This window comes from Dermacentor silvarum, chromosome 1 (assembly GCF_013339745.2).
Source record: "Dermacentor silvarum isolate Dsil-2018 chromosome 1, BIME_Dsil_1.4, whole genome shotgun sequence".
Taxonomy (NCBI): domain Eukaryota; kingdom Metazoa; phylum Arthropoda; class Arachnida; order Ixodida; family Ixodidae; genus Dermacentor; species Dermacentor silvarum.
The window spans coordinates 152,904,326-152,931,033 of NC_051154.1; the positions used below are offsets into that span (position 1 = coordinate 152,904,326).

Genomic DNA, 26,708 nt, shown 5'->3' on the forward strand with positions numbered 1-26,708 from the left:
AATGCGGCATCATGATGAACTGGGTACTTCATGCTGATAGAGCAGACGCAGAGAGTGTGAAGACCGACGGTAGACTATTGCCTAAGCACGTGTACTGCAGCACATGAAGGAAGCTACGGTAGCTAGGCTCGACGCGCATGCGAGGCGGCCATTTTGAAATGCTGATGGCTATATGGTAACGCAGATTTAGGGTCATATTTGATTCTAACGCCCACGCAATTTTTGGACCTGTTTTATCGGAAAAAAAGTGCGAGTTAGATTCGAGTAAATACGGTATTTGTGGCTTGAGGGGAGCGTTTGCCATCTAGGCTGACTGCCGAACTTCCAGGCAGCCGCACTGTAACCGGTATTTCGTATCCTGTAACTGCACTATAAGCGATGCTTAGAGCTGCGGTGTGCTACTTCTCATGATGGAAATGGAAATGCAGTGGAACCTCGATTATAAGTCCCCCGGTCATGCGACGACCCGCATTTTATGACGAATTGGTTTGGTCCCGGCAAAACCCCCATAGAAATAATGTATTATTTAACTATTAATAACCTTGATTATACGACACAATTTTACGTCGACCTGTTTTATCGGAAAAAAAGTGCGAGTTAGATTCGAGTAAATACAGTATTTGTGGCTTGAGGGGAGCGTTTGCCATCTAGGTTGACTGCCGAACTTCCAGGCAGCCGCACTGTAACCGGTATTTCGTATCCTGTAACTGCACTATAAGCGATATGCGTATGCATAGAGTGCTATGGGAAAATTAACGGGAGTCTGAAAAGACCGTATTATATCCGGTCCTGCACTATAAGCGGTTATGTTATACGTGGTCTATACTGTACACAGCTCTGTTGCTGCCAACTTTTTCACGTAAGATAACTTCTTTCTTAAATTAGTTTTTTGTAACAAAACCACCACGTTGTTGCCAGCCTATGCAAAAACTTGTTCTGTCACCATCTTGTGATCACAATGACAATAATGCTTGCTCTGACCGTGGCCTGTTACCAACACTGCGTATCTGGTATGTTTATCGTATCCAGTTGTGATGGAGGAGTTTTACAGACCACTTTTCTTGGGGGAAAAATAGTGTGCATTAAAATTGGGTACATATGGTAATCATACATTGTGAGCTGCTGTTATGTGAAAAACATGTTTGCTATTTATAAGAAATGTTTGGTAGCATACACAGTCATGCGTGAAGCACTTTAACGTCGTCATTCGTAATGGCAGATTGCTGTGGCAGCAAACAGGCTCTTGTACATTGCCTTGGTACTTTTTAGGCTATGAAGGTATGTTTTCACATGCTTAGAGCTGCAGTGTGCTACTTCTCATGATGGAAATGAAAATACAGTGGAACCTCGATTATAAGTCCCCCGGTCATGCGACGACCCGCATTTTATGACGAATTGGTTTGGTCCCGGCAAAACCCCCATAGAAATAATGTATTAATAACCTTGATTATACGACACAATTTTACGCTGACCCGCTTCGTAGGACACCTCTCTGTTACCGTCTGAGAAAAAAAAAGTCCTAAGCAGACGCTTTCTGGCACATGAGCACGCTGCAGCCGGCTGATAACGGCTGTGCAATACCGTATTTACCCGAATGAACGCGAGGGGCGACTTTCCAGTCACACGAAATAAAGAAAATAAAACCACTAATGTAACGCGAGATGAACGGAAAACAAAATGGTACCTTTATTCAAGGAATCGCAATTCAGAAATGTTCTCTTCACTCATCATGGTCGTCTGAAGAGGAGACGGAGCTTTCCTTAGGCGGTCTTCTCAGGTGATCACTTTCGTAGATAGATTCACTTTCCCAAAATTTCACGCTCGGTACTGAAAGCGTCCCCGACAAGTGCTTCCAGCGCTGCCCTAAGCTCACTATCAGCACCAAGAGAGCTGTCGGCAGTATACTTCGAGAGGTTTCGCGAGCCGAGTCTCGCGAAAGTGAAACTATCTCCAAAAGTGATCGCCCGAGAATCGTCATCTTCCGTGCCGTCAAGCTTGCTTGAGATTTAAGTACTTCTTAAAAGACTGCACAATCATTTCACTTGGGGTCAGTACCAAGCCACTTTCAAGTTGCACAGAGCTTTCCCGACTGGCCTCGTATTTAAAGTGGGCCTGCCGCTGGTCCCGCCATCCGCAAATTGTCGACGTTGAGACACCAAGCCGCAGCGGACTTTCCCAGCTCCTCGGTCATCAAAATTGCTCGTCTCTCGAAGCGACCGTCATACCGAATGTGCTGCGTCGCCATAACGTTGCGAATGAATGGAGTCAAACCGCAAAATGCCGTAAAGTATTGCAGCAACGTAACCAGCCACAAGCACATCGAAAACAGCGTCGATTCCAACCCAAAACAAGTTCCGACTTCGGTCGACTTGTCTATAGATTGGATCGAGACGGAAAGTTACAGGTTGCCATCGTAGCGCTAGAAATCGCGGGATTTAGAGCATTTGTTTTAAAATGGCCAATTTTGCTGTTAATTGACTAACGCGGAGGTTGAGTTCCAGCAATGAAAATTATGAAAAATATGCGCATTACATCAATAAATACGGTAATTTCTTTATAATTTAATCTACCTTCCTTGGAGCAGTGCAGGTTCATGCCATGGGCTTATTCAGGCGGTCTGTACCCATTTTTGAGCAAGACTGGGCGTTACTGCCTATATTCTTAGTTTTTCGATTATGCGACGGTTTTGTGTGGTCCCCTCAAAGTCGTATAATCGAGGTTCCATTGTACTAGAAGTCACTTGCTGCACTGAGGCCAGCATCCTTTGAACAATTAATCTACATTCTAAAGTTCCATCTATGTTTTGGACATCTCTTTGAAGACTTATCTCTATGTGTTAGCCTCATGCCTCGGCGAGTTGTTTGGCATCAGCTTTGAGTTATGCACTTGCCCCAGAAGTACTGGAGCGGTTGAGCTAGGATGCCCCAATCTGGGTGGCTCAGGTTTGTTGCACTACGGTAAAATCTCGGTGATACGATCACACCTGGTACAAATTTTTCAAAAGTCCTGGCCCAAGTTCGTTAGCTTACAACATGCTCAATTTCTAATGTTATGAACCGCTTTTCACACCTCGGCAGGTGATACAAACAATGGAGCTGCCACGCGATTCTAGACAGAGCCGGCATGCAGGTAGTGATCAAGACACTGGCTGTTGTCTGGCACTGGTCGCATTCCTGTTGCCAGGGTGACCTACGTAACTCCGCCATGACTTCACACATCCCCCCCTCCCCCTCTCAAAAAAAAAAAAAGGCTTTTGCTTTGTATGTATCATGCAACTTGTCAGCTGTTGTCAAACACCTTGTAACTTATCAGGAGCCGGCAATCACATGTGGCCCAGTCTTGCCGCATTAGCAAGATCAGCGGCATTCACTTCCATGGGTAGCCTTATCTCTGTATCCCATGCCTTCTCTCATCTTGAACGTGCGATGACAATTCAAAACTTTTTTTGCCTTTGCATCCATCAGATCACACTATACGAAATAGCTCCGCCGCTGCAAAGAGTTACGAGATTCCCTTATCTTGCACAAATCATGTCCTGATCACCATCAGGCAGCAGCTAGAACGCAGCAACGAAAGAAACTCAAGATAACCAGGCATATTTTGAAACGTGGGCCTCTGAACACATGTGTGTAGCTCGCTGCTGCCAAAACGTGCATGAGGCAAGCGTGGCAGTGATTCAAATTCACGTCAGCCTTAGGGTAAGCCTGTGTTACTTGCGTTTTCCTTGCCCACGCAAGCTCTCGCCTGCGTTTTAGCTGCGCCTGAATAAGGCCAAATCAAACCAGGCAAAGCGTCTTAACGTGCTCGCTTGCCCGCGAGGAATCATAACTCGAAGGAACGCTCTGCGGCGTTCAATTGGACATTAATGCTTTTGCATTTACAACTCATAAAAAGTGCTTAGGTGTCATTGGATAATTTTTTTCTTCACCCCCTCCTTATCTCGCACAAATTCAAAGAAAAAAAAAAAGAGGGGGTAAGGAAGGAGTTTTTGAATTTAAAAGAACGTGCTGCAGTTCTGAGCACTGCAGTTTCATTGTGGCTTATATGTCGCTCTGTGCAGGGTGCCAGCAGTGCTGCGAGGCATTTGCTGCGCCTCTTGTGGCACGTGCATGCAAAGCTTCCTCCTGCCAGACTTCAAGGCCTCATGAAGACACTCCAGCCACTTGTCCAGGTAAGTTGAGATCCACAAATGTAAGTAACGTTGATGACGTAAACATAGAAAAGTGTTGAAAAGCTTGTGGCTGGTCTTAGAATTTAGATCCACTCTTACGTTTTGTGCACATAAATCCATGAGTTTTTGTACGCCTCAGTCAGATACTAGTAGGAGGACGTGACGGCAGCCGTACGAGCTGTGCCGTCGTCCCTACTCGGAAGGCGAAGGCGGCTGCGACTACCAGCGTGGCTGGCTTCTAGAACGACACTGCGCGTGCCGAGCTTGCGCCCCGAGCACGCGCTGCGCTTCTTTATTTTTCTCTTTCTTTACAGCCGGCGCCTTGAGAGTGCCGACCAAAGTGCCCCGCGTTGTGGCGTAGGCGGGCGCTACAGGGCCCCCCGCCCAGACGGAACGGCGATGAAACAAGTTGGCTCAGTGCAAAAAGGGTCCGTAGGCAGTCCAAGTAGTGAGTCCGTTGGAGGCGAAGGGGACTAGCAAGTCTCTCCGGTGGACGAGGCTGCGAGTGGCGGTGCGGACGCACGGCACACAGCACGCCGGCATGGAGAGGGTGGAGGCAGACGCCTCTGCAGCAGTTCATGCAGGCCAGGCAAAACAAACGGTGATCGGGCGCTGTCATTGGTCGGCACGACAAGCCGCAAGCTCGGTCGTCACGCGCTCACAGATGCGTGAGCTGTGGTGGATACAGCTTGTGTATGCGCTTGTCCGGTATTGCCCGACCCGCGGTAGACGTTGCAAGATGTAAACCTCTGTGCGCGACACCGCCCGAGTCAAGCGAACAGAGTCCGGCACGCGCCTGCCAGAGCCTGGGTGTTAACGCGGTCAACGGCGTTGGAGTCGAGTGGGGCTCCAGACGGCGAGGAATGTGTCGTCGGGCAACGCTCAATGACGGCACCGGCGCAGGTTGGCGAAGATCTGGGAGAGCCGGGGCAGCAGCTGCCGGGTCTTGTCGCTTGGCGAGCTCCAATGTGGGCACGACTCGAAGGACAGGATCAGGTGGTGGGTGCAAGACACCATCAAGACTCGCGTCACGGGATGGTGGTGCCAGTCCATCTGCCGTATCCGCGTGACGCGACGATTGTTCCCAGCCACAAACGTCCGACCTGTCAGAGTAGTCGCTAGAAGGGCCCAATGGCAAGTTGGCCGAAGGAGAGGACGTGGAGCGCAGGGCAGGGAAGAAGGTCGCTGCTGCTGCTGCGTCGCTCTCGCTGGCTGGTAGGTGCCGCGGTGTAGCGACAGCTGACAAGGTCGGAGACAGCGGAATAGGCACGGGGCAAGGCTCGTGTGCTAACTCGGAGGCTTGCTCAGCCTCCGAGTTAGCACACGGGTTGGCAGCGTGGACAAATCCGGTGAAGGGTTGGTAGGAGGCCTAATGGCAGGAGCGACGTCGATGGCATGGGGCACGGTAGCCGGCGTAGGGTCGGCGATGGCACCACTGTCGCGTGTCATCGTTGGAGGTGAGCAAGGCGATGACGTGGCCGGTATTATGGTCCTGTCGATACCCTTGGTGACACCATTATGCGCGTACTCGCATGAAAGAGACCCCTGGAGAGAGCCAGAGGCCGGGGACTGTGCGGTAGCGCATCGGGTAGTCGACAAAACTGTGGCGGGGCAAGTCGAGGGAGGAAGGCTCGCCTGGGTGTGGCTTACGGGCATTGAAAGCGACGCGTCTGCTGCTGGCCGGGAGGGCGTAGGCACAGAGTCGCGCACCGTGCCTTCAACCTCTGAAAGAGGGCAGTAGGCAGCGCAGTAGAAGTTGAGGACAGACTGCCGCAGTTCTTCGTACGGGCGCGGGCCAGGCTATGGAACGCCGAGGTGGAGCTGGAGAGCAAGCGGCAGGACGTCGAGGAGTACCGCATGCTTGAACTCCTGGATCCATATGTGGTTCAGCTCCAGAGCCGCCTCGAATTGGGCAAACCAGATGCCGACGCAGTGGGACGAGAACGGCGGCAGTGGTGGGTCAAACTGTGGCTCCGGCCAGGTGGCCATGGCTGCGTGTCGTTGGTGGAAGGCGCGTTCTCCCGGGTCACCAATGTAGGAGGACGTGACGGCAGCCGTACGAGCCATGGCGTCGTCCCTACTCGGAAGGCGAAGGCGGCTAGCTGAGCGGCGGCTGCGACGACCAGCGTGGCTGGCTTCTAGAACGACACTGCACGTGCCGAGCTTGCGCCCCGAACACGCGTCGGCGGGCGCTACACTATGTATATATAAAGTTTGTGAAGCAGGTTGTAACCACGCAGCCTAATTTGTTACTTTTTGTTAAAAACTAAGTGTTCATAAATGCAAGCGTGGCATTTACAGTACGAGACAACTGAATAGTATTGTGCAGTTCTCTTACTAGGGGTGTATGAATAGCGAAATCTCAGGTTGAATTGTATTTTTGGGAGCATACTGGCTTTGAATGTAAAAGGTGATACTGAATACTGCTCTAGTTCTGAAATGTACTGAAAAGGTGGAGGGGTCACCATGGCATCCCAGTCAACTATCTATCCTTATGAATTTAGGCTCATTTTACATTTTACTATTGTTGCTTCAAGCTTTATGAAAAAATTTATTTTGTTTGCAAAAATATTTGCTCGTTGGTCTTGGAACCTTCCATTGGAAGTCTGCCAATGGTGAAAGGACACATGAGGGGCATCTGCTTGGAGGAAAGTAATTCAAACAAGTTCCTGAAGCAGGCGAAATTGGCAACAGCGAAGTCACTGGAAAAGTCATTGTGATCTAAAAGAAATGTGCTGCTCGTGAGTATCTGCTGTTCCAAATTTGCTGCTTCTTGTGTGGTCAGGGCCAGCTTTCAAGAAATGCGTGCTACCTTCCTTCCCCATTCCTTTGGTCTCCCTCCTCTCAGGGTTGCGTACGTGGTGTTTTATTAATTTTAATGTTCACAGGATGGCAGGTATGCCTTAGTAAGAGAGCTATTCCACTAAACATGTGCAATAATCGCAGTATCTAATCCTATACATTAGGTCACAATTGAATATTAAAAAATACATCTCAAGTTCAACTAAAGCCCCTCAATGTAAAACAGCGTCACGCTTTGAAGAATGCCACCTCCTCCTCGCACGCACTGTCCGAGGCCGTCGCCGTGTCGGTATTGGCCTAATGGCATCACGTGGGCCGTCGCGCCGCCAGGCGCTGGCTGCGTTTGTTTACGATCGCGCTCCATCGCCATTTTCGCCTGATAAACATCTACCGACTGTCGAGGAGCACATGTTGGCGCCGTTGCTCTTCCGTGTTGCTTTGGTTCGCGAACGCCTGGAACTATGTTTTGCGGCAAGTGCGACGTCGCTTCACGGCAATTTCCGTCACCATGACCTGCTGCGCCTTCGGATGCCAAATTAGTTTCAGCAAAGGCAAGAAGCTTAATCGTTTTGTACGCCAACAGGCTTGAATTCGCGGGCACGCAAAACTGCGTGTGAAAACGTTAGTACAAAACTTTTACGATTCAGCTCAATCCTTTTGACATTGGAGGCTCGAGCACGAAAACTCATCTTAGGAAACCAGCTCTGCCTTTTGTGGTTACTTACTAGCTTTGTTTGCCTCTTTTGTTCTTGTTCGTTGTTGGCGGCCACCCGGTGGATTTGCAATACAAAGGCACCGATGAAAAGCGTGCATGCTCTCCCAAAACCGAGTTATGGGGTGCGTTCGTCGCCGAACGACAGCATCATAGGTCTTTGAGTCGTACGTGCTAATTGGCGTGAGCTTTAAAGTGTGTGAAGGTTACGATGCAGGGGTGGAGCACTCGAAAAGAAAACATGCAGTCGTCCGCTTGTTCACTGGCTGGTTTAGTCGGTGTTAATTTAGTCGTTTGCTCGTTCGTTTAGTCGTTCGTTTGCTTGTTCGTTCAACTATTAGTTCGTACGGGCACTATGTGTCTGAGACGCACTTGCTGTAGGACACTAAGGCTGGTGCGTCCGTGCCCTCCGCCAGTCTTTGAGCACCGCAAATTCAAATGGCAAGGATGGAGCAGATTATTTAGCTTACTGAGGGTTTGCTGAAGGCCAGGATGTTGGCATTCGATCGTAAACGTGTTATTAACAACCATTCGCAACAAGATCTTGCGACACGCACTTGACAAATGTAGTGCACGCGATACATTTGGAATCGTCATGGTACGGCGTTAGCGTTCGTTTAGATATTTATAAAAATAGTTATCAAAACAGGAAAAAGAATCTGCCGTCCCTGAATTTGTATATATTGTCACGTAGTAGTTGCGGTGAAGAAAAGTCGCAAAACTGTGAATGACGAAACAGACTTTTTATTGGGCGAACCTGTGCCCAAAAAAGCAAGTTGCACTCGAAGCACAACAACAGCGGCGAACACAGTCGGCGACCGTCAAAATCGCCATGGTCGAGGAAGGAGCGCGCAAGAGAGGAGAAACGAGGAGGAGGGAAGGCAGAGGAGGAGAGTGTCGCTATTTTTTATATAGAGGGGCTTTAAGTTCAACTGGGTGAGGCTTTGAAAGCTGAAAGGCTACAGAAGAATTGCAAATCAGAGAAGTCATGAACTGTTTGTGCTTTTTAAGTTCTTTATATGGGCCAGTCAATTTCTGTTAATTTGATCCTGACAAGACTGATCTGGTAGAATTATCCGGCAGGTCGAAGTAAGGGGGGATGCAGGTCTAAAATCGCTATTTTTGCCAGAAAAGCGCATTTTCTAATTTTTTTTGTTTTGGTTTCCTCGACCATGGGTTCTCAAAGTGGGTTCCGCAGGCCCCTGCTCGGGGTTCCGCGAGCCACTGATAAATTTTTCGTGGTCCCGTGCTCGCCAATTAAGTGGCTAAAATGGCGAACGAGAGGTGTGCTCAATCCACAGAACTTCCATTACCCATGCCCGAGTGTCAAAAAGCACATCACAGCGGGTAACGGTAGTGCGTGAACTGCGCAATAAATCCGCAAGCAGCTTCTAGCCACCCAACCTTCAAAAACGGGCAGCACGCCTAAGCTTTCGCACTTCAATCTCGGAGGCCGTAACTTACCAACATGCGCATTTCTCCCGTTTGTAGATAGGGTAGGTGCCGATAGCGTGCACACTGACCTATACGTCGGAGGAATAAAAAAAAAATGCGCGCCGCGAAAGAGCAAAAACGACGCTAGCGTCCAAAAACGAAGCGGCGCAGTCCGCATCTCATGGTCCTCTGCAGCAATCGTACGCGATACATGACTGACAGCAACGCCGGAATGCCATGTGCTTATTTGTGCCCTCAAAGCCCTTATTGTTGCGTTAATCGCCGCGCATAACACCGCATTGGCGGCCAGCCTTGTGCTTCCATAAGTGTGTAGTCACCATCTGTCATCGCGCCGATAGCCACCACAGCTTCATCCGCAGCGGTTGCGGCAAACAGTAGTTTCGTTTTGACTCTGTGCGCGCGTCGGCTGCGTGCCTTCATAACTGCGTAGTCGCCATCCATGATCGCGTCGATAGCGACTGCGGATTCGTCCGTACTTGTCGCAACTAGAGTGTACTAGATAATGGTCGAGTGGGCCGAACGGCGCTCTCCCGCTGAGGCGCCGCGTGTGGAAAAATTTTGCGAGGGCGCTGCGAGCGAACTGGATTGGGGCGGAGACGCGCTCCGCGGCATATTCAACGCACTTTCGCTGCGGGCGCCGAGGCCGATTGCGCATAGTACGCTCTTAAAATAGTGCTTTATTTCAACTGCAAATTTATGTTTACACCATCTTGCCAAACATATATATTTGAGGCACGGATTATACAACGCGTCGTCTTCAGTTTTGTTGTCGTTGTCAAGCGCGTCGTCTGCTAGCGAGCGCGCGTTCGCTACGCGGACGCTGGCGGCGCCCAGTTTTTCTCGCAGAACGTCTGTGTAGTACATTTGTTTTTATGTTTTAGTTGCTTTGGTGCGCTCATGACTCTTGACGGCGGATACCAAAGGTAGTTTCAGTCAAGTGAACCATTGTTTTTAACACTGTCTTCTAAAAGCAACTGGCATCTCTGCAACATGAAGCTACGTACGAAAATTTTATTATTGATAGCGTGTCATTTTACGCGCGCTTCTTGTCGGTGGATACTGATCAGGAACAATGATCGAAGAAAACAATATTAAAGTGAAATAAACCAGGTTTATTAGCTGCGTGGCGCGAAGAATGACCGATGTATTTCTAAGTAATTAAATCAAAGGGTACATTGAGAATGGTACAAATGGTACAGTGAGAACTCCCGACCGTGCACGTTTGCATACGAAACACACGTATTAGTGAATACTGCACATAAAACTCATTCGCAGAAATATTATTCATAGCAGGCAATTAAAACTATATATATATATATATATATATATATATGAAAGTGTTATTGATATGCTGTACGACGCCGAACAGTCGTTTCCGTACGAATGTAACGCATAACCGCACTATTGCAGTCTCAAAGGTGAGAGACCGATGCAAGTGCGGACTGTTATTCCGAAAGATTGTGCTGCCGGAGAGTTCTGGCTGTTGCGCAGAGGCGCAGTTCCTGAGAAAATTAACGCAGGGGTGTTAATAAGTCCGGCTAATAAGCTGCTAATAAGCCCTGCTAATAAGTGTAATAAGCTGTCATTCAATATAAATGCCCCGTTTTGGGGCAGCCTGTAAATCTGCTAACTTGATCCAGGCAAGGAAAACTTTTTTTTTTTTTTTGACAGTGTCACCATCTTTGCAACCCATTAAAACTGGGTGCACCATGTGGTACCACACTTATCTTCTTGAACGAACGCAGCAGATCTACACATATCTGTACGTGTATGTGAGGTATGCCGTTTCTCTAATTGCTTCATTATTGTCGTTATGATAGTGCGTCGAATAACTGAAAGCAGCCGTTTATAATATACAAGCTGCTTAGTTGAGCGGACAGACATTTGGGAATGGCATTACATTTATGTATGAAATATAGGATAAGCGTAACATGTTTTTCTCGGAAATCAGACTCGAGAATAATTTATTTTGTTTACACTCCCAGCAAAAAGACGAAGAACGCAGCCACCTGTGTTTTTTTTTTTTTTTTTAGTTGAAACAAATTTGTGGGTTTTACGTGGCAAAACCACGATATGAGTATGAGGCACCCGGTTTAGATGTCCCCACCTGGGGCATTTTAACGTGCGCCTAAATAGAAGTACACGAGTGTTTTCCATTTGTTCCCATCGAATTCTGCGACGGATTGAACCCGCGAGCTCCAGTTTAGCAGCGCAACGCCGTATATCCACTATACCGGGTGTTCGAAATTAAGGTTTAGGGGATTTTTAAAAATCTCCTGTGGCAGTTAGCACAATTCTCATTGATGAGCTGGGTTATTCGAAGAGGCGGACATTAGTAGCACGAGAATCGAAACACCTATTCAACTTATTAACAAAATTGATTAATGAACTTCTTAGTTAATGACTTTGCGACACATATTGCAATTTACGAATTGTAGCCGGTGAGGTTGCAAAACGCATCCAGTTGAAATGAATTTCCAGAATGACACCGACCGCGATAAATGACCCCGTACCCATTACTCCGCATTCTGTTACGCGAGTAAGGCGGAAACTTGAATAGACAGACAGACAATGAACTTTATTAAAGGTCCGGAGGAGCACCGCCACCGTTCAGGGCGGCAGCGCAGCGGGCCACTCCCACGTGGGGACGGGGAGGCCGAGCCTCACCGCCGCGTCGTGGGCCCTCTGAACTTAAATAGAAAATATGTTTTTTTTTTTAATAACAATGCTTCCCGTAAATCCGAGTACCCGCCGCGGGGGCTCAGTTAGCTAAGGCGTTGCGCTGCTGAGGACGAGTTCGCGGAATCGAATCCCGGCCGCGGCGGCCGCATTTCGATGGAGGCGAAATGCAAGAAGCCCGTGTGCTTGCGTTGTAGTGGACGTTAATGAACCCCAGGCGGTCAAAATTAATCCGGAGCCCTGCACTACGGCGTGCCTTATAATCAGAACTGGTTTTGGCGCGTAAAAAACCCCAAAAGAAGAAAGAAATCTGAGTACAAGGTGCCGGATGGGGCAGATATGCTTTACTTGTTTGAAGCGGCAAGCAGGAAGGTTACATATGTTTCTCCGTTTGCGTTCCGCAAGACCTACTGATGGAAAACTATATGCGGAACAATACACACGAGAGATACATGCTGCTTGAAGAACGAGAAAAATATTTGTTCTCCAAAGGGAACCGTACAATAACATAGTAGAATGAAAGCCGACACTGCGGCCGCAATGCACGGGCAATCACCGAGCGGCATTAAAAAATAAAATGAAGAGAAAGAAAGGCATTTGTTCTTAAGACATATATACATGTCATATTCGATTATGAACACCATTTGAGAGGTCTGAACGTAAATACCAGCGCGCGAAGTAGTGCGATTGACCCTGCCGAGCAGTATCGCCAGCAGTTTCCAACGGCGCGACCTTGATGCGGCCCAATCCAGTTCGATCGCAGCGCCGCCACAGTATTTTTCCACGTCGGGCGCCTCACTGCAAAGCATGCGCCGCCCCAGCCGCTCGTCCCACTCGACCATATTCTAGTACACTCTAGTCGCAACAAATGGTAGTTTCGTTTTAACTTGCTGCGTGCGTCGGCCGCCTGTCTTCTGAACCGCAAGGTCGTCGGCCATGATCGCGTCGATAACGGTCACGGTTTCGTCAGCAGCGGTTGCGGCAAGCAGTAGTTGCGCTTTGACTCAGTGCAAAAATGTCAAAGATTAAGAGCACCGGCTACATCGCGATGGACGGATGATTTGTTGGCAACCAGCTACCTAGCTGTAACCAGATCTGCGCGCGGTAGTGAAAAGCGTGTCTGTAGATGAAGACGCGCGCCGCGGCCGCGCTGCAAAGGATGTTGCGAGGCCTGCGCGGCTGCCAGCCCCTTAATTAGTCATGAGATGACAAGAATTTCAGCTTCCTCACTGCTTTTGTGCAGCATAGAAACAAGATTTGCTGATTCATTCAGTAAATAAAGGCGTGTTGAAGTAGTAAGCATTCATTTATTGTTTTCTTGATACTCTGGATAATTCAACATTAGTTTAATTAGGACATTTTAATTCGGTTAATTTTTTTTTTGGGGGGGGGGGGGTTCCTTGGCGCTTCATGGAGCTTTGCAAGGTTCCCCGGAATGAACATGCTTGAGAACCCCTGTCCTAGACGTATAAAGAAGCTCATCACCAAGTTTGGTTGCACCAAGTTTGGTTGCAAGGCGCGCGGCCAACGCACGCAGAGTCAAACCGAAACTACCGTTTGCTGCAACTGCGGACGAAACCGCTGTCGATATCGACGCGATCATGCATGGCGACTACCGAGTTATGAAGGCACGCGGCCGACGTGCGTACCGAGTCAAAACGAAACTACTGTTTGCCACAACCACAGCGGACGAAATCGCGGCCGCTACAAAGACGATCATGGATGGTGACAACGCAGTCATGAAGGCCAACGCGGTGCTATGTGCGGCGTTAAACGCAAGCTAGGCACGAATAGCACAAATAGGAACATATAGGCACGAAGTTTTTCGGCGTTGTTGTCATTCCAGTACGATTTTTAGTGATGACTACAGCGATCCGAACTCCGTCGCTTCGGTTCGGTGGATGCTAACGTTGTTTTGGCGCGGTTCATTCATGTTTCGGAGGGTGGCGTGGCTTAGAGCTATGGGCGCGGACCATTCGTGTTCGGAGGGGTGGAAGGGCAACGGGACAAGAGGCGCGCGAAGCTGGCGATGCGGAGAAGGATGGAAAACAACGCGCGGCGGCGTGGAATGGCTCCAATTTCTTTTCTTTTCTTTTTTTTCTTTTCAAGGAGTTCTTATTCCATTCCCTGACGGGCACGGACACTGAGTGAAAACGAAACTACTTTTTGCCGCAACCGCTGCGGATGAAACCGCGGCCGCTATCAACGCGATCACGGATGGCGACTACGCAATTTTGAAGGCACGCAGCCAACGCGGTGCTATGCACGCCGGCAAACGCAAGAATAAAAGCTTTAAAGGCTCAAATAGGCACGAAGCGTTCTGGCGTTGCTGTCATTCCCGTACGATTTCCACTGATAGCTATGGCGATGCGAACTCCGTCGCTTCATTTCGGTGGTCGCTAACGCCGTTATGGTAGAGTACACTCTATTTATGGCTCGTTTGCATCGCACGTTTGCGCCGCTCCACACTCGCCGAGCACCGAGAGTTGTCCGAATTAACCGATGTGCGTCCAAATACGTCCGAATTAACGAGAGTTTCATTGCTTTAAATAATGCAAACGCCTGCCGGGACCAAAGGACGTGTCCGAATTAACAAGGTCGAATTAACGAGCTTTTACTGTACATTATTTCAGTAACTGGAGTGGTCTGTCCTCAAGAACCCCTTTGGAAGCAACCACTTCCCAATTATGATAAGTTTAACAAAACAAGATGAATGCTCCCCACACGTTCCCCGTTGGAAGGTTGACTCAGCTAATTGGGAACTTTTCCGAGAACTAACATATTTAAGCAAAGATGATATTGCCTCTTTTAAAATAGACGACGCTGTGGCATATTTAACAGGTTTTATTATTGACGCTGCAAAGAAATGTATTAAACAAACTAACGGATTGGCTAATAAGCGTCGTATCCCATGGTAGAACGACGAGTGTCGGAAAGCATGCAAAAATCAGAACAAAGCTTGGGGATTGCTCCGCAATTCTCCAACAGCCGAAAACCTTATTAATTTCAAACAGGTCAAATCACAAGGCAGGAGAACACATCGACGTGCGAAGAGAGAGAGCTGGGAGAGATACCTTTCTGGTATAAATTCTTACACAGACGAGGCGAAAGTATGGCATAGAGTGAATAAATTAAAAGGCCGTGAGACGAACCCGCTGCCCTTAGTGAGTACCCAAGGAGATGGCCTGGAAGATCAGGCAGATTGTCTGGGCAAACACTTCGAATATATCTCCAGTACATCTCATTACACACAAACATTCTCGAGATTCAAAGAACGAGAAGAGCGGCAGCCCCTTAACCGCAAAGGTTCTTTGAGCGAGGCTTACAATTGTTCATTTATCCTTAGCTGAACTTAAGGCATCTCTAGCTTGTCGCAACAACTCAGCGCCAGGTGGCGATCATATCATTTACGAAATTATTTCGATTAGGCAACTACACTTTGAAACACTGAAAACACTCTTGTCTCTTTTTAATGCCATGTGGGCGGCTGGCTGTATTCCGTCCTCATGGAAAGAAGCCATAGTCATCCCGATACTTAAACAAGGCAAAGACCTGTCCTTAGCCAGCAGCTACAGGCCAATAGCTCTAACAAGCTGCCTGTGCAAGCTGTATGAAAAATGATAAACCGGTGCCTAATATGCTTCCTAGAAAATAACAAAATACTGGACACCTTCCAGTGTGTTTTTCGAGAAGGTATGAGGCATATATTAGAAATGCTTTCATACATAAACAGTTCTGTCTGTCTGTATTTCTAGACCTAGAGAAAGCTTACGACACCACATGGCGCTTTGGAATGCTCCGAGATCTTTCGGCGATGGGTTTTCGTGGCAATATGCTAAACACAATCGAAAGTTACCTCACTAATCGCACATTTCACGTAAGGGTGGGCAGAGCTTTGTCTAGGTCATTCACACAAGAAACTGGTGTGCCGCAGGGGGGTGTGCTTAGTTGCACGCTATTTATTGTAAAAATGAATTTCGTGTACACAGTCATTCCACACACAATGTTTTGTTCCGTTTATGTCGACGATGTGCAAATAGCCTTCAAGTCATGCAATATTGCCATCTGCGAACGACAAGTGCAGCTTGTAATAAACAAATTGTCCAAATGGGCACATGAAAATGGTTTTAAAGTAAATGCCCAGAAGAGCACTTGCGTACTCTTTACTAACAAGAGAGGCGTAATGCCAGTCCCAAGTATTGGAATTGAAGGAGATGCGCTCTCTATGAGCAGCGAGCACAAGTTTTTAGGAATGATTTTAGATTTTAAACTTACATTTATTCCTCATCTTAAGTATCTGAGGGCAAAATGCCTGAAGACAATGAACCTTTTAAAGCTTCTGTCGCGTACGACTTGGGGTAGTGATCGAAAGTGTGTGCTTAACTTGTATAAAAGTCTTATCCTCTCACGCCTTGATTACGGGTCTATAATTTATCATTCTGCAACGCCAAGTGCATTAAACATCCTAGAACCCGTCCACCATCTGGGTATCTGCCTCGCGACCGGTGCTTTCTGAACAAGTCCGATCCAAAGCCTCTATGTAGAGTCTAACCAGTGGTCACTCCATCTGCAGCGTTCTTATAGCAGTTTTACATATTTTCTGAGAGTACAAGCAAACAATGAACATCCTTCTTATTCAACCATAAATGACATGACCGCTGCCACACTCTTCCATAATCGACCTGCAGCGAGAAAGCCATTCTCTTTGTGTGTGAGGAACCTCAGTGAGGAAATGTGTGCGTAAGAAACCTTTCTTGCGTAAGAAACTGCGAAGCCATTGGCAACGCCTGTGGGATGCGGAAACAAATAATAAGCTTCACTTGATTAAGCCACAGTTAGGTTTCTGGCCCTCCGCAACGAGAACACGGCGAACTGATGTCCTATTTTGTCGGCTCAGAATAGGACATACATATGGCACCCACAGTTTTTTGCTGACTGGCGATGAACCAGCAACCTGTGATAGATGTGGTGAGAGGCTGACCGTCCTCCATGACCTCCTGGAGTGTCGGCAAGCCGAAGTGGGGAGAAGGAAACATTTCCCTGTAGCATACCACTATGTATCATATCCCTCTTCATCCTATGATGTTTATTGGTGAAGAACTGCTGTTTAACACCAAAGCAGTCCTCGGTTTCTTAAACGATGTGGTCCTGCATGTTATAAGCCCAATAAATTCGTAACGCATCCTCTCTCCAGAGGATGCCGCTGTTATAGTTTTGTATAAGCACATGCCTCCAGGCCCTTGGGTTTCAAGGGCTCTGTTTAGGTAGTAGTGTTTTTTGACAATTTTTATATCTGACATATCTTGTATATCATATCATTCTTTAGCAATGCATCTTTTATGTTCATAGTACATGTCACTAGTCATTGCCATTATCTTATTACATGTAGATTTTACGCACTTTACAGCGAATATTTTAGGCCCCTTTACAGCCACGTCAAATCTACTTCTCTGAACTCATCACTTCACTGCGAACTAACACTGTCATGGCACTCTGTGGCCATACGTGGCCCTTGCGCCACTAAACTCCAACAATCATCAAGAGTACAGCAGACCGCAAAGTAAAAACTAAAAAAGAAAGGCATAATTCTGCTGCGGCGCCCTTGTTTGCAAGCGCGGACAAGGACTGCTCTAAAGCTAAAAAAGACCGAAGACCACTTAAAGCAATTCCCGCAGATAGGATTGGAGCCACTTCGATTATTTATTTTTGGTCTTAAAATAAAATAGCATTTTCTGCAATCTTTGAGCTCAGTTTGCACTTTTTGGCCGAAGAAAACTTTTAGGAAAACTATCATTTCCATACTGCTTCGCCAAAACCTGCTTTCAAAGTAGTTTCTGGGCTGAAGTAGTTTCTGGGCCTAAAGGAGCCTGGAACCACTTTTTATCGAAGTCGAGAAATGCATTTGAAGGTAAAATAGACTATTTCAGAAATACTTTGCTGCAAAAAGTACTTCAATGCATTTAGAAGAAGCGGAGTTACTGGCAATCAAAGGTTGCATATTATCCCGTTCGCTGTGCTCCCATTGCTTCTTCAATGCTCTGCACTGCGAAGGCTACAGCAGAGCGGGGCGTGCTTACAACGCTCTGCCTGCTGAATGTCATTGTGGCGCGCAGTTCAAATTTGATTTGGGATATTTACATAGACACCACTACTTCCAATTTTGGCGCCTACGACGCACCAAACATAGCCAAACACGGTTGTCCTCAGCGAGCCGCAGTGCGCTCAGCCAGTGGACTCATCGTGGCACCCCATAGCAGCTGCGGTATCTGCGCTAGAGCACTGCACGGGCCGATTTTTTCAGCCCAGGCCCGGCCCGTACCCAATTTTACATCGGGCTGCCCGCCCGAGCCCGACCAAAAGTTTTATGGCGAGACCCGGAAATAATCTACGTTACCCGCCCAGCCCGCCACCCCTTCACCTTAGGCCCGAGCCCGGCTCGAAACCGGCCCGAACCCCGCCCGAGAAGGAAAAAGAAAAAAGTGGCATTAAAAAAATTAAATAAAGATGAGAATGAAAGCAATTTATTCTTAAGGCATAAATACATGTCATATGCAATTATGAACTCCATTTAAGCGGTCTGAACGCAAATACCAGTGCCGGAAGTAGTACGAATGACCCTGCCGAGCAGTATCGCCAGCAGTTTCCAACGGTGCGATCTTGATGCGGCCCAATCCACTTCTATCGCCATGCTGCCACAGTATTTTTCCACGTCGGGCACCTCACTGCAAAGCATGCGCCGCCCCAGCCGCTCGTCCCACTCAACCGTATTCTAGTAAACTCTAGCCGAAGCGCAGCCACGACAGGTCATGAGCGCAGCGCATGGCTGGAGTAAATGGAGAAAGAAAGCTTCTCATTTCCATGGTGCCGCATAATGCGCTGCTGTAAGGTGGCCGGTTAAAAACATGCGTGCAATCATGGACGGACGCAGTGCAATATTTCAGCCGCGTGACGAATTATCTCATCTTGCCAGTCATCGTTTTACCAATTCGCCGTTGAAAAATCAGCAAGTCGTGAACGCGTTTACACCGCGCTGAAAGCATTAATTAGATTGATTTAGGTAAGGAATACAATGGCATGCTTTGGTTTGAGGCGACTTCGGTCTTTCTGGACTTTTACATTCTGTTGAAACAGCTCAAAATATGACGGAAGAAGAAAAGGGAAGTACACAGGAGTAGCACTGCTAGCTTCCAGCTGCACCGGGGAAACAGGTTTTTCAGAGGCGAGACGCGCGAGGCTAACTCGCTGCACGTTACATGCACACCACCAGAAAGTCCAAGCCCGGCCCGGGCCCACGTCGAAATACCAGAGCCCGACCCGGGCCCGGGTCAAAAAGCTCATGCCATGCCCGAGCCTAGCCCAAGCCCGGGAAAAAACTGCCCTACCCGGGCTTTCGGGTAAGCCTGAGCTCGTGCAGTGCTCTAATCTACGCTACGTAACAGACCGTAGCTACGTCTAACTGTTGTGCGTATGCACAGTGTTTACTTTGTGCTCAACAGCACTTGAGCGCGCGCTCGCGATTATATGCTCCAGTCTAGGCATGCTACATGGTGCGGACCGGCTTTGTCTTGCACCAGCTTGACCGACAGTTAGTAGCCACATCCAACTTGCACATTTTGAAGCGCTTTCAACAGCTCAATACAAAGCGAAGTCTGCCAAGGTGTCTAACTATAGGAACGGCCAGGAGTGAGCGTGCGGCGGCGAGCGTGCATGCAGTCTGAATTTTAAGTTTCGCTTAGTTCGAGGCTTGTTGAGTGTTCAAAACTAGTCGAAATTGGCAAGACCCGATGGCTACGACATCGATAAGCAGGGTGGCCAAAGTTTAATTCCTACGCGGCCGGCCGCAGCTGTGTGTGCACAGACGATAGTCGGCTTCTTCTAGAAGTACGTAATTTTTATTAACATTTGAAAGCACATTTTCGCATACTTCAGCCTGTTTATTAAACAGCATCAATTAATATACAGTAGAATCTCGCGGGGTCGCGTGAAATATTCGAGTCACCCAAAATTCGTATCATGAAAACATACACAAAATCAAGAAAAAATGAATTTATTTTTAGCAGAAAAAGTTCCTAATAGTGGAACCTGTTGATACGATCCTCACTGCTCTGTTTTCCCGGCTGCTACGTTGTGTTTTTGCGGTCCCGACCTAAATCCTACATTGACTTTCATGTATTAAGTTCCCCTTGATACGTCGCCAGTCTGTAATTTTCCTGCATCTTACGTTGCGTTTGAATGTGATGGTCACATAAATTTAGTGGTGCAGCCAGCTTGCACGCTGCAACAAGTGACCGGTGTGTTGCCGATACGGTGCGGCCGCGCGGCCGCTGTATCACGTGGCCGTATCATGAAAGCGATCTGCGACGTGTGCAAAGTGCACGCCCGTACGGGCCTCATCTTCGAATCGATCTGCGATGTTGACAAAGTGCACCTAGTGCATGCGCTGTGCTTTTGACGTTTACCTAGCCCGCTATCTTGTACGCGTTCGAAAAGCCGACGTCCGGTTTTGTCTCGCATGATTGCCCAGGCCACGCCGATATTGCGGCCTAGGCCAATCGCGTGAGGCGAAACCGAACGTCGGCTTTTCGAACACGTACAAGATAGCAGAGCAGCCCTAGTTCGCGTTGAAGCGAGAGACAGCCGCTGGTGCCGCGGTGGTCATCGAGCGAGATGGGTTGGTATTTACTTGTGCGCGTGTGACGGCGAGCTTGTCAATTTATTTACTAAGCGAATGTTTACAAGTTTCAAGGGTTGATAAAACCACTATTCTTACTTTGTACAGCTGTCTACTAATGTGCTATCACAATCGTTGCTTCATCTTTGGGCAAAACTGTGACTGTTTTTTCTTGCTGTTTCCTGAAAAACATATCAACAGGGTTCTACTATCCATGTGCGTTTTCTTGCCCAAATTGTCAACGATCACCTTCTGGAAGGCATAAAAGTGCGCGCACATGATCTCACGAATGTTTTCGCACGCCATTGAACGCCTCTGCACATCAAGTGCAGGAAGTGTTTTGGCCGTCGTGGTTGCTGCCACGGTCATCGTTGCTGCAGCGGTCCTCGTCTTCATTCTCGCTGGTCAAAGCATCAGTTAGGCTGTGATGTGGATCGGTTCGCTCGACGTGGGGACCAATGAGAGATTGCGCAGCTGCGTGACATAGCCGGTTGCTTGGCGACTATGGATCCCACCCAGATCCCGCTGTGCCAGCTTGTCTGTGTCAGTTGCTCCGCTGGCTCGGCTGCCGCCGCCGCTGTGGCTCATGCGTTCGTATGATCCGCAGCGGCTCGGCAATGCGTTCATAACAGCCGATGTTTTTCGTATTAAGAGCAATGTATTTCGGGCGGGGAATGTTATGAATTCGTATCACACCGAAATTCGTACCAGCCGTGATCGTATCACCGTGGTTTTACTGTACACAGTAACAGTAGGATGAAACCGACTGATGCAAACACTATTCTTGATTGACGTCCGCTATTTACCAATAGCAGTCGTGTATGGGAATCTGCTGTACTACAGTCGAATCTCGATAATTCGAACTCGAAGGGGCCCGAAAATTTGGTCGAATTAAAGGAAGAACATATTTTTTGAAGTATTCGAGCACTATAGCATGATGCACGAACGGTGCGAGTCATGAAATATCGCGACGCGCAAGCGCATAAAGAGCACAACTGCCCGTGCCGGCCAATGCTCGGTTCCCGATAACGGCAGAAAACGAAACTTCAGGGAGTGGAGGATCTGCTTGCAAGGTTCACGCGCCGCGCACAACTGCAAAATTTGGTTCAGATGTTCACAGCAGCGTATGCTATCCGAGGATTGTGTTTTTTCACCAAGCCGGAGAGGTGGTTCAGGACCCCTTTAATTTACGCACGCACATGCACTGTATCAGGTCACAGTACAAGCACCGAGACGGCTAATAAGTTTGCCGGCAGGCCTTCAGAGTTTCAGATACACCCTCGCCCTTATGTTGGCTTTAAACATCCTCTCGACTTTATTAGAGTTTTTCATCTTACTGCCTTCCTTTTTTTCCTAGCTTTCCCAATACATGAATGGTTTTTCTCTGCTTCTCAGTACACGGCATGTATATAATTGAGGAATGCATACCAGGCCCTGTTAACAGTCTCATATGTGAGACACGCATGGCAGGCAAAACGAGTGTAAATTGCCACAGCAACGTCAGAAACTGCTCTGAATGGCTGCCAGTATGCTTATTGGGCGTCTCAGTGCTTGTACTGTGACCGGAGATGGCGCATGCATGCCTGTATAATTATGGAATGCGTACTATGTCTCGTGACAGTGGCCCCTTTCCATTCTTGGTAGGCTTCATTGCAATAATTTGTGTATGCTTTACCTCATAACACGGCTGTATTGGGGCAAGGCTGACCAGTCAAGTTCAAATTATTTGGCAAAGGCCAATTTTGAGATTGAAATAACAGAAGTTTTGGCCCATAGAAATGTATGGGCGCCAGCTGGGGCCTTATGTTAAGATCAAAATGTTGGAAAAAAAATTAACTGGAGTCAAATTAGTAGAAGTCTATTACATTAGTTATATTTGGGCTGTATAAAACACAAACTATTTACCTCTGAACATTTTTTTTTTTAAAGAAAACATAGTTCAGTTTGTGGTTATTTTTGTGTTTGATTTTTCACAAATGTATCTTTTTTGTTATAACTATTTTTCCCAGAGCTTTGGAATTTTGCAGAAGGAAGAAAAATGTTATGCTGCATAAGTGTAACTATAACTATGTAGATAAGGAAAAAAAAATGTTGGGCGCAATTTTTTTTCTCTCTTTTTACATAGTGCAACTGCCACTATGACATTCTTTTTATTTGTTTACTCAAATCCCATTAGTTTGTGGATATTCATTCTAGTTCCAAAGTTGTATGAGGCACAAACTGACATATTCACAAAATTTAGTACACATACGCCCAGCAGTGTTTTAAAAAAAAAACGTGTAAAAGTTGTCTAAAATCACCTGAGAAAAATGCAAATATAAAATGGTGTCAAACTGCCTGATTTATCAAAACATAACATGGTTAGTCTTTTTTGTAATGAACATTACTGTAGTCTTTCTGTGGTTTTTTACCCGCATCAAGTCCATCAATTGCGTGCACATGGAAACATGCAAATGTCCAGGCACTTTAGCTCACTTGCACTGTAGTGGTTGCCATAAAATTTCATGTCAGTCTTTGCATTCTCTCCATCATAACATCAAGAGGAGTGTACAAGAGCTACAGAGACCTCCCTAATGACTGTAAGATGCGCAACATACAAATATAGAAATGCAAAACCAAAACCAAAAACTTCTGCCAAACGCAAGTTGTCTATGTGATGAAAATTTAGTATGAAATCGAGACTTGACGACTGGGCATTCCCACTTTCCGGTCGACATGACTACTAAAATTATTTAAATAGGTGTTTTAGAAGTCAGGTATAGCCAAGTGTTGTACATTTTTTTAAGTGTAAAGACGTTTATTGCACAGAGGCGTTAGGGCCAACCGTTGGATCAGTTCAAGGAACCGCGAGCGCGAGCGGTGTAGTCCGAGCGATGCGCTGGAGAGACTGACCCACTAGACAGCGCTGATAAGGATGCCCCACTGCATCGTCCCTCTTCTTCACTGCAATTACCCCGGGGGACGAAAAAGGGAGCCGTCCGGCGACCTAACAGTTCGTCATTATTAGTGGATCATAGTACGGTTTGAGGCGCTCGATGTTGACAATGTCGCGTCCACGACGGCGCATGTCCGAAGATGGTTCAACAGGCTCAATCACATAGTTGACGGGTGATGCATGCTCGACGATGCGGTAGGGACCTTCATACTTGGGCATTAACTTAGAAGACAGATCAGGTGCAGCAGAAGGAACTGAGAGCCACACAAGCGCTCTAGGAAGAAAGGTGGGCGCAGAGGTGGTGTCACCGCGAGTGTTCTTCTGACGCTCTTGGTCAGTGGAGGTAAAGGCACGGGCGAGGTCGCGGCACTCTTCGGCATGTCTCACCGTATCAGAAATGGGCGCACATTCAGATGCGTCGGGCCGGTATGGTAGCATTGTGTCGATGGTGTGCGATGGGTGCCGGCCGTACAATAAGAAATATGGCAAAAACCCAGTAGTGCTCTGCGTAGCGATATTGTACGCGTAGGTGATGAAGGGTAGAATGGCGTCCCAGTTAGTGTGGTTGGAGGAGAGGTACATTGAGAGCATGTCACCGAGCGTACGGTTGAATCGTTCCGTGAGTCCATTCGTTTGAGGATGGTAAGCCGTTGTTGTGCGATGAACGACGTGGCACTCTTTGAGAACCGCTTCGACTACTTCGGAGAGGAAGACCCGTTCGCGGTCACTGAGCAGCTCCTGGGGTGGCCCATGACGTAGGATGAATCGACGAAGCAGGAAGGAGGCAACGTCACGCGCTGTAGCTGCTGGAAGCGCCGCAGTTTCAGCGTATCGCGTAAGATGGTCGACTGCCACAATGGCCCAGCAGTTTCCAGCCGAAGTCATGGGAAGGGGCCCGTAGAAATCTATACCGACCCGCCCAAAGGGCCGGGTGGGGCAAGGTAAAGGTTGCAGCCCAGCTGGTGAGAGGCGGGGTGAAGATTTTCGGCGCTGGCAATCGGGACAAGACCGTATCAACTTTTGAACGTAGCTGTACATCCCTCGCCAGTAGGTACCGCTGTTGAAGGCGCTGGTAAGTCTTGAAAACGCCAGCATGGGCACACTGTGGATTGGCGTGGAAAGCTGCGCATATTTCGGAACGCAGGCTGCGAGGCACTACTAACAACCACTGGCGACCGTAGGAGCTGTAATTGCGCTGGTGAAGCAGGTCGTCGCGAATGGTGAAATGGTGAGCTTGACGGCGCAACGCGCGGGTTGTAGACCTGGTCGATGGATCACAGAGCCAGCCTATAAGTGACGCAATCCAGGGGTCCTTGCGCTGCTTGGAAGCGATGGTGCGAAGGTCGATGGAAGACACAGTCAACCGAGATATATTGTTGTCAGCCAAGGGAGAGCGCGAGAGGGCATCGGCGTCCGAGTGGTGTCGTCCGCTGCGGTAGAGTACGCGGATGTCGTAGTCTTGCAGGCGAAGTGCCCAATGTGCAAGACGGCCGGCTGGATCTTTCAACGACGCCAGCCAACATAGTGCGTGGTGATCCGTGATGACATCAAATGGGCGGCCATACAAATATGGCCGGAACTTACTAAGAGCCCAGATGATCGCGAGACATTCTTTTTCAGTCATGGTGTAATTATTCTCGGCTTTAGTAAGCGTTCGGCTGGCATAAGCAACGAAACACTCAGGGAACCCTTGCTTGCGTTGCGCGAGGACAGCGCCAAGGCCAACACCGCTGGCATCTGTGTGGACCTCTGTAGAGGCCATCGGGTCGTAGCGGCGCAAAATTGGGGGGGAAGTCAGCAAACGACGAAGACTCATGAACGCCTCGTCGCACTCTGATGACCACAAGGTGAGGAGCCCGTTGCTCCCAAGGAGCTTCGTCAGGGGCGATACGATGGCGGCGAAATTCCGAATGAAGCGTCGGAAGTAGGAGCACAGACCGATGAAACTGCGCAATTCTTTGATGGACGTTGGCTTGGGAAACTCGGCAACGGCGCGAAGTTTGTCGGGGTCGGGCAGAATTCTGTCCTTGGATACCACATAGCCAAGTATCGTGAGTTGCTGCGCAGCAAATCGGCACTTCTTTATGTTTAATTGTAGGCCGGCGTTCGATAAACAAGTCAAAACGCGCCGAAGGCGTTCGAGGTGCGTGGTGAAGTCAGGCGCGAAAACGACAATGTCGTCAAGATAACACAAACATGTGTGCCACTTTAGGCCTCACAGAACTGTGTCCATCATGCGCTCGAATGTCGCGGGCGCATTACAGTCCAAAAGGCATGACATTGAACTCGTACAAGCCGCCGGGCGTGATAAAGGCTGTTTTCGGCCGATCGACTTCTTCCATAGGCACTTGCCAATATCCGGAGCGCAAATCCAGAGATGAAAAGAACTCGGCTCTTTGCAGGCAGTCAATTGCGTCGTCTATGCGTGGCAGAGGATAGACGTCCTTGCGAGTGATCTTGTTAAGCCGGCGATAATTGACGCAAAACCTGACGGAGCCGTCCTTCTTTGCAACAAGGACGACAGGCGAAGCCCATGGACTTTTATAGGGTCGAATTACTTCGCGCCGAAGCATGTCGTCGACTTGCTCGTTAATCACATGACGTTCGCTGGCAGAAACGCGATACGGGCGTTGTCGCAATGGTGGGTGAGAGCCAGTGTCGATGTGATGCGTGATAGTTGAAGTCCGACCCAGGGAAGCTTGCCCCACGTCGAAAGACGAGCGAAATTCTTCGAAGAGGGACATCAGCTGGGAACGCTTGGCTGTTGTAGGGTTCCAGCGATGGTGGAACCAAATACATCTCTGGGCAATGCATCTGATGTAGAAACGGCACTGATCGTACGGTAGGTTGCGCAATTTGGGTAGTCGGGCATGTCGATAACTTGCACGTCGTCGATGGCTTCCACGGTACCAACACATTCTCCTCAGAGAAGCATGACAGTATATGGGCACGGGTTGCAAACGAAAATTGCGCTAGTGCCCTTGGTGATGTCCACGGTCGCAAAAGGTAGCAACAGGCCCTTCCTTGCGAGGAAACGGCCAGATGGCGAAAGTAATGCAATGGCGGCCGAGAGGCCACTGCAGTGCATAGACACGATCATTGAGGCGTTGGGAGCAACCTGAGTGTCAGCTTCGACGATCAGTTTCCTGGAAAGCGACGGAGCGTCAGTGGGCGGGAAATCTAGCAGCGGCGATAGTTCTATTTCGGCCCGTGCGCAATCGATAACGGCATTGTGGCGCGAGAGAAAATCCCAGCCGAGGATGACATCGTGAGAGCAGGAGGA

General features: G+C 48.4%; 1 protein-coding gene across 1 annotated transcript in view; it reads left to right on the forward strand.

Annotated features, from left to right (window-relative positions):
- Nucleotides 1-26,708, forward strand: part of LOC119436247 (negative elongation factor B-like) — an 89,896-nt gene that overhangs the window by 56,648 nt on the left and 6,540 nt on the right. Inside the window, exon 10 of the mRNA XM_037703038.2 lies at nucleotides 4,061-4,171. Within this exon, the coding sequence (XP_037558966.1) occupies nucleotides 4,061-4,171 (111 nt within the window). The remainder of the gene's footprint in view (nucleotides 1-4,060; nucleotides 4,172-26,708) is intronic.